General features: G+C 45.6%; 1 protein-coding gene across 2 annotated transcripts in view; it reads left to right on the top strand.

Moving 5' to 3' along the window:
- The first annotated feature begins 11,325 nt into the window (after nt 1–11,325).
- The window catches only part of BAALC (BAALC, MAP3K1 and KLF4 binding), a 43,614-nt gene continuing 39,285 nt past the window's right edge, over nt 11,326–15,654 (top strand). For both annotated transcript variants that reach the window (XM_006028518.3, XM_025209938.1), the window contains exon 1: nt 11,326–11,746. In XM_006028518.3, coding sequence (XP_006028580.1) covers nt 11,618–11,746 — 129 coding nt within the window. In that variant the 5' untranslated portion in view covers nt 11,326–11,617. The remainder of the gene's footprint in view (nt 11,747–15,654) is intronic.

The following is a 15,654-nucleotide window of genomic DNA, read 5'->3' on the forward strand; positions in this document are numbered from 1 at the left end:
CATCCTGAAACTCTCTTAGTTTTCTTCTTTCTTCCTACCCTCCCTCCCATCTCCTTTCCTATGGTACCTCTTTGAAGGTGTTTCCAAAGGCACAACCAGCAGGAGAAAGCCACAGTGGACTGGGAGGCAGCAAAGATGTGCTCTAGATCTCAGAACAGAAGGCACTGCCCTCTTCAGCCCTCTTTTTTTTAATTTGTATTGTTGGATCAACTGTATAGTTGAAAATGCAGTTGAGCAAGCTTTTTCAAGTGCCCTCCCTCAGGTTTAACAACTGTTTTTTGTGATTAAAAGTGTGGGTTTTTTTAAGGCTGGTACTAGTTTTGTATTTTCCTTCTGGAACAAATATAGCCATAATGTGTGTCTAACGGTGGCATGATAGTTCATTATTAAGTGCATTTACAATGTGGTTACGTTGTGATGCAGACTTGTAGGTTGGCAACACCCAGACATTTGTATCCAGACATTATTGAGTATCCAGGCATACCTGAAAAAATCAGAATGTCCCAGAGATATCAAAGGAGGCAGCTTTCATGACTAACTTTTACCTTTTTCCTATTTTGCTTGTCTGATCCCATTTTGAAAATGGTCTCTAATGGAAATCTCACTATCTGAGTAAGAAATCAAACCAAACTTTCAGAGCTGATTAACATATTTAGGCAGATTTTATTTTAGGCTCTGATTCAAAAATCGTATTTTACAAGTTCCACCAATCTACAAAGGTGGGCTTACTGCCACATCTAGTAATGTCATTTTAGGAAACACTTTAAAATAAAATCCTGTTACATATTACTTTACCTATCTTTAGAAAAACAAGCAAGCTGCTGAGCAGAGAAAAACTAGCAAATTTTATGATTGATTACCCAGCTTATCCCAGATGCCAGTAATCATATAATTACTTAGATTTATAAAACAAGTATCATCCTTAGCCAGTCTCTTTAATATTTAATTGTGTGAATGCCCTGACCTTGCAGAGTATCATACAGACTCCTGAATCTGCAAGAGCACAAGGGTATGTCCACATGGAGCTCACTGAAATATCAAGGTCTCAGTGCTTGCTCGTGCTGTCTGCCATCACATCATGAAAAAACACTACTGCATCTGCACAGGATTCATGTTTCTTGTTGCTATTTGTCCCAGGGGGACACAAACGGAGGTCCCGGAACACCATCCCATGGCGGGACCCGAGGCTGGGGTGAGCTGCCGGAAAGAAGAAACAAAAAGCCCTAAGGAGGGGGCTCACTTTACCTTCCATAGGAAAAGCCGTGCCACGCCTAGAAGAGCTGCCGGTGCAGTTCATCAGCTGTTTTTATTTGTGTCTGGGAGAGGCGCCAGCGGATATCATCATCGGAAACTGCCACCCAGCTGATTTAAAAGCCGGCGGTGGGAAAACAGGGCGGGCAGCAGTTAAGCCAGAGACAGGAGGTGACGTTGCTCCCCAGGCCACTCAACAGGATCACCAGATCCACAGGGGATTGGACGGGGACTCTCAGGAAGAGTCCTGGCTCCCCTAGAGGGCTACACACCCAGCCTGTCAGGACAGTTGGGCCAAGGAGGACAGCGTTGAGGGATCCTGACAACCACAGATGCTGGATGTGTGAGTGGGATGGGCTGAGGCCTGAACCCCTACTGTTTTTTTCCTTTTTTTTTTTTTTCTGTTTTATTTTATTGTCTTGATGGGCACCCAGAGCCTGAACTGGGGATGGCATCCCCAATCAACCTGCAGGGTCGAGAAGAGGAGTGGAGGCAGCTCCGTGGAATGTGACATCTCGAAGATAAGGTCAGAGTGGACGTTGAAGCAGGACCAGTCCTACACCCCGTAGACACCTGGGGCAAAGAGAGACAGTGAGAGATGGGCAAGAGGACAAGAGCAGGAGGGAACATCAAAGAGACAGGCCGGCGATCATCCTGAGGGCTAGTGTATGGCTGGGATGTAGGGGAGGTGGAGCCCCAAGAACACCTGCAAAGGGCAGCACCCAGTCCGCAAGATTCTGTGAGAGTGGGAGAGTCCCACTACTGAAGGGAAGACCAAGTTGTGGCAGGTGAGCATTGGGGCCTCCCTCGGGGGTGAACACAGCCCAACACCCAAGTCCCAGGGACACACCCCATGGTCTGAACTGGGCGTACATTCTAAGGCCTCTAGAAAGCGCCTATACCAAACCAGGCGGGTGCACTGTTATTTACTACTTACTTCTAGTAATGTTGAAAATATGTTGAATGTTTTCAAACTGGAAAAGGAGGCCCTACTTATGCTCTGAGGACAAAACTAATGTCAGACAAAACAATGCAGCAGGTAGTTAAAAGAGTCTGTTAGGTAACAGGGTCATTGTTCTAATCTTGGTAATATGTTTTGTGTGTGTGTAGGATATGCAGTTTTCTGCTGCTCTTGAAAGCTTTGAGGTGTGTATACAGCCTGCTTGGGAGCAGCAGGGGAGCTACATAAGTTTATAGTTCAGCTCCAAGAGCCAAAGATGTGGGTTTTCTGGAAAATTGTCCAGTGCCCTAAATAGAGCATGATCTGATTTAGCATGTTTATTTGACTTATATTTAGTAAACAAAACTAAAAAAGTACCCCCACCTTAATTTTATGTCCCAATGGCCACAAGTATTTGAACTTAAATATTTGATTAGGAAAAAAAGTAAATATAGTATACTTAATGTGGTTTAAATGTTATATTCAAACAAATTCAAAGCTTTATGTGAAAATAAATTATTTTTTTGGAATACTTGTAAAAATATAAAGACAATACACAATAGCATATACCTTCCTGACATTGTTTGTTTAAATTTAAGAAGAAAAAGAAGGCACTGAAAACTGTTGACACACTAATTTTAGCACACCCAAAGAACTGTGTATGATGTGCCGTGGTTGTCCACTCATCTACTTCAACAGAGTTTTTAACTCTCTTCCACTGAGGTCATTATGGCACCTCCAGTTTCACTGTCACTGTCTGTAGAATCGCTTGCACTACTTCCATTTCAGAATCAGATTGAGGCAAATCTGATTTAGAACTACTTGAACAACATCCTCTTTTGATGAAGGATGGTTTTACCGATGAGTCTATGGGCGAGGGCCACTTATCATCACACTGCATCTTTTTCATTAATTGTGCTTCTGACTGATTCTCCAGAAGCCAAGAGATTCTGAGAAATAGAAACAAGCTTTCTGTTGTGTTCATTTGTTAGTCTATTCATCTCTTTTGTCTTGGCTGAACTGAAAGCCTTCCAGTTCTATTCACAAGAAACTGCTGTTGGTGGAGTGCTTAGGATCCTTAAAGCAATCCTGGACAAGTCAGGTGTTACAGTATCCCTTCCACTATGTGAGAGGAGATATATTCTCTGCTGTCCGCCAAATAATATCTTTGCTCCGAAGTTTTTCTTTTGCACAGTACTCGGCAATGTCCATCATCACGGCTCTTTTGTTGATGCTGGGAACATTCTTAGCTACTTTCATAATTGTATCGAGAGGAGTAGATAATACATGTTCTGATAAATGGCGTCCTCTGTGTTGAGGATCCAAAAGGTTTGCTGCCAAATGAGCTGGATAAGAGCAAAACTCAGATCTGTTAGTAAAAATTTGTTTTACTACTTTTTTTGATGGAGGTGAAGAAGGTAAAAGCTCAATTAGATTTTCATTCAGTTGTCTGAATATTGCTGGAATATTTGAAAAGCTTGGTGTATCTCCTTCAAAATTTTTGATAGCCACTGAAACTGGTAGTAGCAAATTGAATGCTCTTTGAATTCAAACCCAGAACACATCATTGTCAAGAATCTGCTTCCAAATGTTCACGGGAATAATCTGGGATACTGTGTCATCTATTGAAGCACACTGCAAACAGTTCTTTGTGCACAGCAAACTATGTAAACACTTTGTAGCTGAGCCCCATCTAGTTTTTCTTGGCAATAAAAGTGCACTTTCCTTCCCCTGCTTCTCTTTCTGTAATTTCTTCAAAGTCTGATTAGCAACATGATGATTGTTAAGTATGAGGGCTATTCAAATAAGTATTGAGACTGATGCTGTAGGAAACAAAATATTTTATTCACAGGGGTTTTGGCTTAATGTCCTTCAAAGTCTGCTCGTTTTGCAGCTGCACACTTCTCCCAACATTTCTGCCATTGTTGGAAGCACCTCTGATAAGCAATTTGTGGAATCACTAAAAGCTGCTCAGTTGCATTTTGTTTTATGGTTTCCACATTGTAAAATCTTCTTCCTTTCAAGGTTTTCTTTAGTTGAGGGTAACATGAGCCATATCAGGTGACTATGGAGGCTGCAGCACTTGTGGAATATAGTGTGACTTTTTTCTGTTCCCTCAACTAAAGAAAACCTTGAAAGGAAGAAGATTTTGTGATGTGGAAACCATAAAACAATATGCAACTTGCAGGGATCGCAGGGGAGGAGCCACTCCCTGCTGCACTGAGACCCCTGGAGCTCCTGTGAGGGTTGTCAGCAGCAGGGACCCACTCACGGCTCCTGTGCCAGGGACACAGACACAGTCCTGCTCCCTGAGAAACCAAGGCGAGGGGCAGTGTAGTCATAGTTACCCTGGAGCTTACGAAGTTATAGACTCTGTGTGTAAATAAGTTCTTGATGGTTTATTAGTTGGTGCATCAATTTATTTATTTATTGTTTCCTTATGTAGCATGGGTGATTTGTATGCCTTCCTCTGGTCTAAGGTATGTCCAAGAAGCATTAACCGTTAAGCCACCATCACCGGGTTATGTTGTGTAATGTTAGTTGTTTTATTGTGTTAGTTATATGTTAGCCTGTAAATAATTAAATTCTGTAAATAGCTTTATAACAGTCTGCAAGGTTGTTTTGATTGTAAGGGGAGGTTCTCTACATGGGGACCCTGCAGTAGCTACCCAGGATGCTGAGCAGGGCCACTGGCTACCAGGCACCCCAGGATCCCGCTATTAAGTTGAGGCCTCAGGTAGCATCGTGCCTAGGGTTACAGAATTAAGAAGGGGACACAAGAAGGGCAAGAGATTCCTCAATTATTGATACCGCGCCTGTTCAGAATTCCCTTGTTAAGATTAGCTTACGAGAATCCTGTGGGAGGGCATATGAGCTGCAGTAAAACTGAAGCTCAGTTAGTGAAGTGGTGTTTTTGGCCTAAAATACATGGCCAGATTGAGTATGTTTGCCAGGTCTGCCCTACTTGCCAAAGGGTGAGTTTGAGGAAACCGCCACAGGCTCTGTTGCAGCCTATGTCCATAGTTGACATTCCTTTCTCTCAAATCTCATTGGATGTGGTGGGTCCTCCCCCAAAGAGTTTAACTGGATATCAATTCCTGTTAGTGATAATAGATTATGCCACCCATTTCCTGGAGGTGGTTCCCATGCATACGGTCATGGGCCCTCAGGTGGCAGAAGAGCTCCTTTAAGTGGAGTAGGAATGCGGGTAGGAATTCCCAAGGAGATAATTACTGATCAGGGTTCAAACTTTGTCTAGCATTTTACAGAGTTTGTGTAAGGTAATCAAAATTCAACATCTACGCATGACTGTATATCATCCACAAATCAATGGACTGGTAGAGTGATTTAATGGTACTCTTAAAAATATGTTATGCTGTTGCATATGAGAGGAACCCTGTAAGTGGGAGTTGTTGATATCACCTCTATTGTTTTCAGTTAGGGAAGCTCCCCAGTCCTCCCTAGGTTTTGCCTTGTTCGAAATGGTGTATGGCCATAACCCAAGGGGATTACTAAATCTGGTATGGGAAGGCTGGGAAGAGGTAACACCAGAAGGCCCTGACACCACGGAATATGTGAGGGATCTAAGGTGCTGCCTACAAGTAGTGGGCAAAGTAATAATGCTCACGGGAGCATTTGTGATGGGCCCAGGAATCTCAGAAAGCTAAACATGACAAGGGGACCCAATCAAGGGCAGAAGGTATTGGTTTTGCTCCCTGACATTACAAGTAAGTTTCTTACTTGCTGGCAGAGTCCATTTGAAATAATCAGAAGGGTTGGACCTATGGATTATGAAGTTTTTAGACCCAGTTATAAAAAAGAAAAGCAAATATATCATATTAATCTGCTTAAGGTATGGAGGGAACAGGAGGGTCTATTAATTGATCCTGCCCCTGAGGAAGGCTATTTGGGATGAGACTTGGGTACCACTGAGGGTCGAAGTTCATCCGGGATAGAGGTTCCGATGGGGCCTTTGTTGGATAGCCAGCAGCAGGGCCAGTTAAAACATTTGGTGAGGGAATTCCAAGATGTTTTTAATGAAACACCTGGTTGTGCCAGGGGTTATAGTTCATCGTATCATAACACCTGCGGGCCAGGTAGTGCAGGAGTAGTGGAGGAGGATCCCATACCATAGATACCGTCTGCTACAAACTGAAATTGCTAAAATGCTTGAACAAGGTATAATACAAGTCCCAGAGCCCATGGTGTAGTCCTTTCGGGCGCGGCTGGTGAACTCAGACTGGTAGGGCGGGTGGAACGTCCCATTGGGAGTGGGGGGAGGGGGTTTGCAGCTGGCCAGGAGTGGGGCGATAGAGGGGGAGTGCAAACTCCTCTGCTCCTGGCCGACTGTAAACCCTGCAGTTTGCTGCTGCCAGCCCAGACAGAAACATTGCCTGGCTGAGCTGCATGGGACATCTAGCAGGTAGGAGCAGGAGGCTCTTGGTCCTGGGCATGACCTAAAACTGCACCCTGTCAGGGATGGGTGGCCTGGTGGGGCTTATAGTGGCATGGTAGCCCCAGGCCAGTTACCACCCAGGTGAAAGGTGGGTCAGGGCACCTTAACCCCTAGCCCCCACAATTTGGTGTGTATGAGGGCCAGGCATGGCTAGGGCCACCTGAGCCTTAGGGGGTGGAAGACCCCAGGAGAGGAGTGGAGCCAGGTATGGCTGTGGCCACCTGAGCCTGTAGGGGAGGAAGAACCTGTAGGCCCCTGGTTGGGGATAGTTGTATGGCCCTGGAGAGAGAGGGCAGTTGTGAAGGCCCTGAGAGAGCAGGGATGTAGGTTGCCCCACAGAGAGTAGGGTTGAATGGGAGTAGGCCTGAAGGGCTGTGCGTGAGGGGGGCTGAGTAGGGCTGAACAGGGAGTAGGCCTGAAGGGCAGCACAAGGGCCAGTCCTGTGAGTAGTCAATCATGAGGATGAGAACACCCCAGGATGGGGCATGGTGTAGAGGCCTAGAGGGGATGTAGTAGGAACCCCATGTGTGGGGAAGAGGCTGAGGCATGTTTGTGGATGCCCGAGGCTGTAGTTGGGCCAGAGGCTGAGTTGGGGAGGGTTCGGCCAGAGAGTTAGGGGTGAGTTCTGACCCCGGTAAGTCCTCCACCGCAAGGAGGCTGTGTGTGGGTCAAAAGAAAGACCTAAAGGTTAAGTACAATGACCTGCTGCTCCAGGGAGGGCGTGAGAGTCCCTGTGAGGCCCTGGAGCACCAGTCGTGGTGTAGGTTATGATTACATCATGTGGATGCCATCTGCAAGGCATGGGCTCCGGTGTGGGGAAGGTCGGAGCCACAGATAGTGTCCCCTGGCATCAGGGCATGTAATGGGCAGTCTCCCGCATTTACCACCAGTTTGAGAACAGCAGTCAAGTTAGGCCAGAAACAGGTGGGCAGGCCAACTCCTAATCAGCCCTGGGAAAGCCCATTTGTTATACCTTTGGCTTGGTCTCTCATGATGTCCACTGTCAAGCTGGGGAACTGGGGCCTCGACACTCTCATGGTCCGATGGCTGGGGAACTGGCTCCGGGGTTGGAACCAATGAGTTGATGGAAGCAAATCAATGTGGTGCAAGGTGACCAGTGGAATCCCTCAGATTCAGTTCTTGGGCCAGTACTCTTCAACATCTTCATTAATGATCTGGATTCAGGCATCAGTTGCAGACTGGTAAAGTTTGCAAATGGCACTAAACTATGGGGGAAAGCAGCCTCTGTAGAAAACAGGCTGGGGATACAGGCTGATCTGGACATGCTTGCAAGGTGGGCAGACCAAAACCTGTTGGCATTTAATGTAGAGAAGTGCAAGGTGCTCCACCTTGGGAGGAACAACCAGCATCATACTTATAGGCTTGGCAGTGCTACTCTCGCTAGCATCATAACCAAAAGAGACTTGGGGGTCTTGATTGACCACAAAATGAACATGAGCCACCAATGCGATGCCATGGGTGGAAAAGCTAACCAAACTCTGGCATGCATCCATTGATGTATCTCTAGCAAACCAGGGACGTCAGCCTTCTGCTTTACTTGGCCTTGGTTAGGCCGCAACTGGAGTACTGCATCCAGTTTTGGGCCCCCCAGTTCAGGAGGCATGTGGATAAGCTCGAAAGAGTCCAGAGAAGATCCACCTGTATGATCCTAGGCCAAGAGAGCAAACCTTACAAGGAGAGGCTGAGGGACTTGGGACTCTTCAGCCTGGAGAAGAGAAGGCTCAGGGGGGCCTTGGTGGCAGCCTATAAGTACATAAGGGGAGTACATCAGAACCTGGGAGAGCAGTTGTTCACCAGAGCTCCCCAAGAAATAACAAGGTCCAACAGCCACAAACTCCTAGGCCAATTTTAGATTGCACATAAGGAAAAACTTCTTCACAGTCCGAGTGTCCAGGGTCTGGAACAGACTCCCCTTGGAGGTGGTGCAAGCACCTACTCTGGACTCATTCAAAAGGCGTTTGGATGTTAATCTTGCTGGGATCATTTGATTCCCCACAGACTTCCTGCCTATGGTAGGGGAAGCTGGACTCAATGATCTTCTGAGGTCCCTTCCAGCCCCTAATGTCTATGAAATCTATGAAACTAACATTGTAGTTGATTTTTTTTTCTGTCGCCCTATAAGTCCCAGTTGCAGAGGGCTCGGGCTCTTGAGCTTGTTGATACCAGACCTACCTTTGGCACCAGGTACAACTTCTTTTATATTATTTTACATTAACATCTCTATTACTTACTGAGAAAACAGACTTCAAGAGTGGCTTAAACATTGTGTTACTTATAGATTCATAGATTCATAGATGTTAGGGTCGGAAGGGACCTCAATAGATCATCGAGTCCGACCCCCTGCATAGGCAGGAAAGAGTCTAGATGACCCCAGCTAGATACTCATCTAACCTCCTCTTGAAGACCCCCAGGGTAGGGGAGAGCACCACCTCCCTTGGGAGCCCATTCCAGACCTTGGCCACTCGAACTGTGAAGAAGTTCTTCCTAATGTCCAGTCTAAATCTGCTCTCTGCTAGCTTGTGGCCATTATTTCTTGTAATCCCCAGGGGCGCCTTGGTGAATAAAACCTCACCAATTCCCTTCTGTGCCCCCATAATGAACTTATAGGCAACTAGGAACTTATAACTTGTCTTCCAACGTTATGATTCTTCATGTAGTATTATTGTCATTGATCGTACATTAGAGTGCAGGACATGGCTGAGGGCTACTTAACTTTCTAAAGTAATTTGAGGTTATATACAGAAGATTCCATCCCATGCACCAGTTAAGACTATGACACAGAGGGATGGGGACTTTGTGTACATTTCTCTTCTAAGTGTGGGGTGCAGCATGAAAGAATGGATGGAAGGTGTCAGTAGAAGAATGTGAAAAGAGCAAATGGGTCCACAGTTTGGCTGTAGTGTACTGTAAAAGGAGCCTGGGCATGGGCAGTGCTCCTCTTGGAGACATTTGAGAATTCACATAACACATTTTCAGAGGGCGTTAGATCAATGAGATACTCCTCTGAGTGGAATTGTTTGCTGTTTAATCTGTTGTACTGTTCTGAAATGGAACTGTTCCATCTGTGACTACACATTTCTCTTTAGCTTGACACGCAAAGAATCATAAAGAATCATCAGCCTTCCTGAGAACCAGCTGACTGTGTAATGGTGGTCTTTCTAAGCATGGCGACACCATTTCTCTGCCTCACAGCTTGGTCTGGGGACTGGCAGAGAGGTGTGGGATGGGAATTGCAAGCTGTATGGATTTCCTGTAGGTATAAGAAAGGATGTTTCTTGCTGCCTGAAGTAAGGCATCACTGCTGTTGAATTTTATACTCTAGCACCAGCTCTTGCTCTCTCAGAAAAAGGCAGCCTTCCACCTCCAAGTGCTTATTGCAATTTATGTAAAAAAAAACCCAAAAAAAAAAACACATGGGGGAAAAAATGGAAGTGGTTTTTTTTTTTTTTTCAACATTAACAAACCAAGATGATTTGGGGAGACTCATGAGCAACCTCTGCTATAGCGGCACTGGCTCCCAGAAACCCTAGCACCATCTGCTGAAAGTTCAGAAAAATGCAATGACACTTTTATTAATGGTTTTCCATCTTATACCATCTTCACTGTTTTCAGCATCACAATGGTTGGTGGACCTTTACTGGAGCTGGCATAGCTGTTTTGATGTGCTCCCCTGAGGCTTTTCAGCCTTTTCTTCTTTCAGTCACTTCCTTTGGCAGTTTCCTGCTGAAAATTCTTTCCATTGATTAGGCAGTTTTTCTTCTTGTATGTATTTCCTGTAGATTTTCAGAGAAAATAAAGAGCTACTTCTCTTAACACAGTAATATACATGAATTCATGCTGGATTCATGGCAGAGTTTTGGTGATGCAATGCACAGTTCAAATAGCAATAAAAGTCACATGTTATACAGTTCCCCTTCACTTACATTTTTCTTTTATGTCTGTGATCATACCCTTACATCCCCATCTAATGATTATAGTATTTTTGCTGCTATACTATAAGATTATATATTTTCGCTATTCGTATATATGCTTCTTTACATGTAGGGTTTAAGTTTTTGAACAATGAAAGCCACAGTATCCATAGTAGCACATCAAAACTTGTTTGTTGTCATTCTTATAATTTTTGCCAGATCCACCGTTTACACGAAATTGAAGACCTAGTATTGCAGCTAAAATTTAGTTAGGTTTAGTGACAGCTTATTTTTCTTAATAGGTGAAGATGAGGAAATTGTTTAGGCTCACCAGCATTCTACAACTACAGATGGAAAAATATGAGTAATTTGATTATTGATGGGCAAAAAAATATATCCCCTTGTTTTCTGATGTTATCACACAAGTTATTGTAAAAATAAAGCAAAAACCTAAATAAAACTCATACTTGTGTCTGAATATTTCATATTTAGAATTTTTATAAGTAACCCTTAAAATTCCACAACTAGGAGGGAATAAAATGGGGAATTTCTTTTTGTCTGCCTCTGTGAATGTGATCATGGTCTCTGTCAGGTTCACTGCCTCCGTGCACTCAGTAATGCTTGTGATCTTGTGTGCCGCTCTGTGAGGGCAAACCTTTGTGCCCAGGATTTCAACAGGGCTCTGCAGGGAACAAGGTCTTAGATACAGCTGCTCCAAGGACCCAGACCTATTTCCCATTTTGTTCGGGTGGATCTTTCACAGAGCAATAAGGGCAAGAGATATGTTTGACAAACAAAGGAAAATCACAAAAACAGGCAAGGAGGATCAGAGACATTTTTAGTACCTGGAATCACATTTAAAGCCATGGGTTATATAAGCTAGATATCAAGTGGACACTTTTCTTTGCATGACAAGTTACAAAATAGCTATAAAATGGGAATAAACAATAAATTGCTTTTGTAAGGTTCAATATAGAATTTCATGTGCTTTTATTAGGCATTCTGGAGGATGGAAAATCAACTCAGACCTGTGTAACCATGTCCTCGAGTGCATGTGGAATGCTAAACACCGAGAAGAAAGCTAGCTGTGGTACTCAGTGTTCAAAACCTACACTTCATGCTACTGGAACTATGACACAGAAACAACATGGCTTCAGAACAGCAGAGGTAGGAGTTTAAATATGTTCTGTAGTGTCAAGGTTAGGTTCAGTGGGACTACAATAATTTTTGTGACAGTACTCCTTTTTACCGTCAAACCCTGGGTAGTGTTTTGTGATCAAATAAAATACATGCACTGCAGCCACAGTGTGATCAAGCCTAGTACCTTTGACGAAGTGTCATTCACTGGCCAGAAAATTGGTATTTTATTCAGCAGTCAGAATAACTCACATTTGTCATACTAAAAAACCTACATTTGTTGGTTTTGAACTTTAATAGTGAATAAATCAAATAATGTTGTGTGTTCTGCTCAGTTGTTTAGATTAATAATCAAAAAAGAAATGTAGTTTTCCTTAATTACTGCTTTGCTTGATTGCACGGGCCATGACTTTATTAGGACTCGATCCAAAGCTCAAGAAGTTCAGTGGGACTCTTTCCAATGTTTTTAGTCGGCTTCAATCAGGTACTTATGCTTTATCCCACATGTACCTCATACATTTATAGTAGAAACATCTCATTAATGTTTCCCTATGGAAAAATTGTATCTCTGGGATGATGCAGATTCTGAAGCTTCTTTACTGAATCACAAAAGAGTCTTCAAGGGTTATCTTGTCCAACCTTCTGCACAGATGCAGGATTTGCCATTCCTAGAGTATCCCAGACATATGCTTGTTCTTCCTTTGACGGGTGATTGGCCAATGTGCTGAGAGAGAAAAAGAACCAAAGACTCCTGCCAAGCTGCACGTTGGGATCGTCAAGCAGGTTTGCTCAAACATTTGCCTTTGGGATGAAGCCATGTATAACAGATTTCATCCCAAAAAGAATTCTGAGATTCTAATGAACAACTGGAAAAGGGGGCTTAAAATGAATGCTACTGTCACGGCGGGGTCCTACATGAGGGCCGTGATCTCTTTACAGCCCCCTCACCGTGCCAAGTCGGCCCAAGGGCACCCTCAAATTCTCGCCCGCCACGTCTTTGACGGTTAGATAAAGTTGGGAGGCTGCCTTACGACTCCCTGGGCACGGTTAGCTGGGACCTCTGTCCCCGTGTGTTCCCGGACCCCCTGGGGGTCTCCCGGTATGATGGGTGCTCCCCAGGCACCCTAGCCTTATGGGCTACGCATGGCTCCTACCAACCCCTAATACCACGCCCCAAGCTTCGCTGATGCGATAGACGCTGGTATGTCTCTCTATACACATATACTGCCTGTCTCTCGGGCCTCCTCTACGTACTCTCGCCCTCTCTTGTGCTCTCTGAGCCCACTCGGGGCCTCCCTGTAATGTTGCCCCTTTCTGGGGCCTTCTCTATAGTGTCGCCCCCTGTCTGGGGCCTTTACACTAGTGCCCCCTCCTGGGGCCCCCCCTGCAATGTCACCTGAACTTGGGCTTCTAAAATACAGCCCCCCCGTCTGGGGCTCTCTGCACCCACTCTGGGGACTTCTCGGCGCCGCCGCCCGATTCTCGGGCCCACCGCGCTGCTACCCCCTTCTCCCAGGGCCACCGCGCCACTACCCCCTTTCACCAGGGCAACCGCAGCACTCTACCCTGCTCCGGGGTTTATCGCAGCACTAGCCCTTCTTCAGAGGCTCACCGTGCCCGCACTGGGCTTCCTCATAACACTACCCCCTCTCTGGGGCTTGCTGTGCCCGTCCTGGCTTCCGAATAACACTGCCCCCTCTCTGGGGCTCGTCGTGCCCGCGCTGGGGCTTCTCAAAGCCACCCCTCTCCGGGGCTGGGGTCTACACCCCGCAAGCTGCGCCGTCACTGGTGCTACACCTTCACTGGCGCCGGGGTTCCCGTACCACTGGGGTTTCCCCCTGAGAATACTGCGCCCTCACTGGCGCTAGGGCCCCACCCCCTGTGGGTCCCTATGAGGCCTCCTCCAACCCCTATAGCCTCACCCAAACCACTGGTGTAATATCAAAGCCGAACATAAACTCGAGCCTCCTGGCTATAACTCAAACATAAAGCCTCCTGGCAGAACCATGGTGCTCAAACCTCTCCGAGCTGCCATCCTTCACCCAGCTAGAGCTGTTCCTGTGATTCTCGCCTCCTAGCTCCTACCCCTCTGACTGCTGGTAGGGAACTGCCAGTCTGGCCTTAGCCCTGGGCTTTATAAGGGCCAGGCCCTGCCTTCTACAGGCAGCTGGCTCTCCTTAGTTGCCCCGGCAACCTGCAGCTGGGCTCCTTATGTCCTGCCCGGGCTCGCTCTCTCTCTCCCTGGCAGTTTCCACTCCCTAGGAGCAGGGCACTGAGGTGCCCTGCGACAGCTACATTAATGTTTTATTTTAAGTCTCCTACTTTATTCTTCATCCTTCATCGATCCTGGAACATGGAAATATTCCCTTGTGACTATACTGTTGTCTTTCCGCTTCAGTACTGCACTAGCAGCAGTAGAGATGCATATTCCACATCTAAAGCCACAGGAGGTTTGCTGAAAATGAAAAGTGTAAATGCTTGTCATAATCATTAGCCCAGAAAGAGAAAATAATCAGTCAAATTGGATATAAGATAACAGAATCAATGTAATTATTAAATCCAATTTGAGATAAACTTGACAGCATTTTATAATTATGTTCTGTAAATGGTATTTGTTCTTTTATTATTGGGGATGATTTTTCTCTCTCTCTCTTTAACAACAATAAAGTACTTAGTGTTATAGAGTCATAAAAAAGTAAGATCGAAAGGGACATAAGATGCTCATCTAGTTCAGAGGTCAGCAACCTTTTAAGGCTGTGGGTTGGACTGACCTGGGTCAGGTCAGAGATGGGTGGGCAGGAGCTAGGAATCCACTGCCAGCCCTGTTTTTCCTAGTGGTAGCATGGGAAAGTGATGGCTGCTTTAAATCAGTGGGATGAATCTAGTCTATGGGTCATAGGATCTAGTCCAGCAGCCTGCTCTAGGCAGAATTATCCTATCTAAACCATGTTACAAAAATGTTGGTCTCATCCATGGGTGTCAAATTCACCTGACTCTGCAGGCTGGATGAGTGGCACAGAGCTGGTCCACAGGCCAGATCAGACCCATAGACCAGCCCTACATGCCCGATGCAGTGTGTATCCTGGAGCAGATGTCATGTGAAATGCAGTCTGCTCTGGCCACTCCAGGGCTGTGCTATACACAGCGGTTGTCCTAGGATGGAGCTGATGCATACTGATGCAGGCACCACATGCAGTGTGGTCTCAAAGGGGCTGGAGCAGCTGCTGCTTGCAGTGTGCAGGGCCCTCAAGCACACCCCACATGCTGCCTGTGAGGCAACTCCTAGACCCATAGACAGCACCACGGGCTAAATGATAGAGCTCTGCAGGCTGGATCTGGCTTGCGAGCTGTATCTTTGACATCCCTGGTTTAATCTGATTTTAAAAACTTTGGAAACAACCACCATGCCCAACTACCAGACGTAATGCCCCAAACACCAAAAGCACCTTTCAACTTGCCACAGGTAAAGCAGGGGGGATAAGTGTATTGTCAATGTCCTGCCACTGCAGGGATGTAAAGTAGTTTATTAAAACAGACTTAAGAGATTCAAAGAGGACCATACCTCCTGTTGTCGATGAAGTTGAAAGAGACATGACAAACCAATTCCTGCAACCTTTTAATCATGTGAACATTGACTGCAATGGGACAATTCACACGAGCATTATTTTGTTATTTGGTTCTTCTCATGCATTCTCTAGTCTTTTTCTAGCAAATATATATGCAGTCAGATCTTTTTATTGTTGCTCTCAAGTGCAGAAAAGTCAGCTGATACTAAAGGGGTGCCTGTACTGCATTCCTGTTCCTGCCAAAGTATACCGTTCTGAACACACCCACCTACCTGCTCCTGCTCACACACACCAAACCAAATGTGATAGGTGTCTGCTGTGGTTGCTCTTGAGAGCTTCAATACACCTGAGAGCAGTTTCCCCCACTGCATT

Source organism: Alligator sinensis, unplaced genomic scaffold (genome assembly GCF_000455745.1).
Source record: "Alligator sinensis unplaced genomic scaffold, ASM45574v1 scaffold1115_1, whole genome shotgun sequence".
NCBI lineage: Eukaryota > Metazoa > Chordata > Crocodylia > Alligatoridae > Alligator > Alligator sinensis.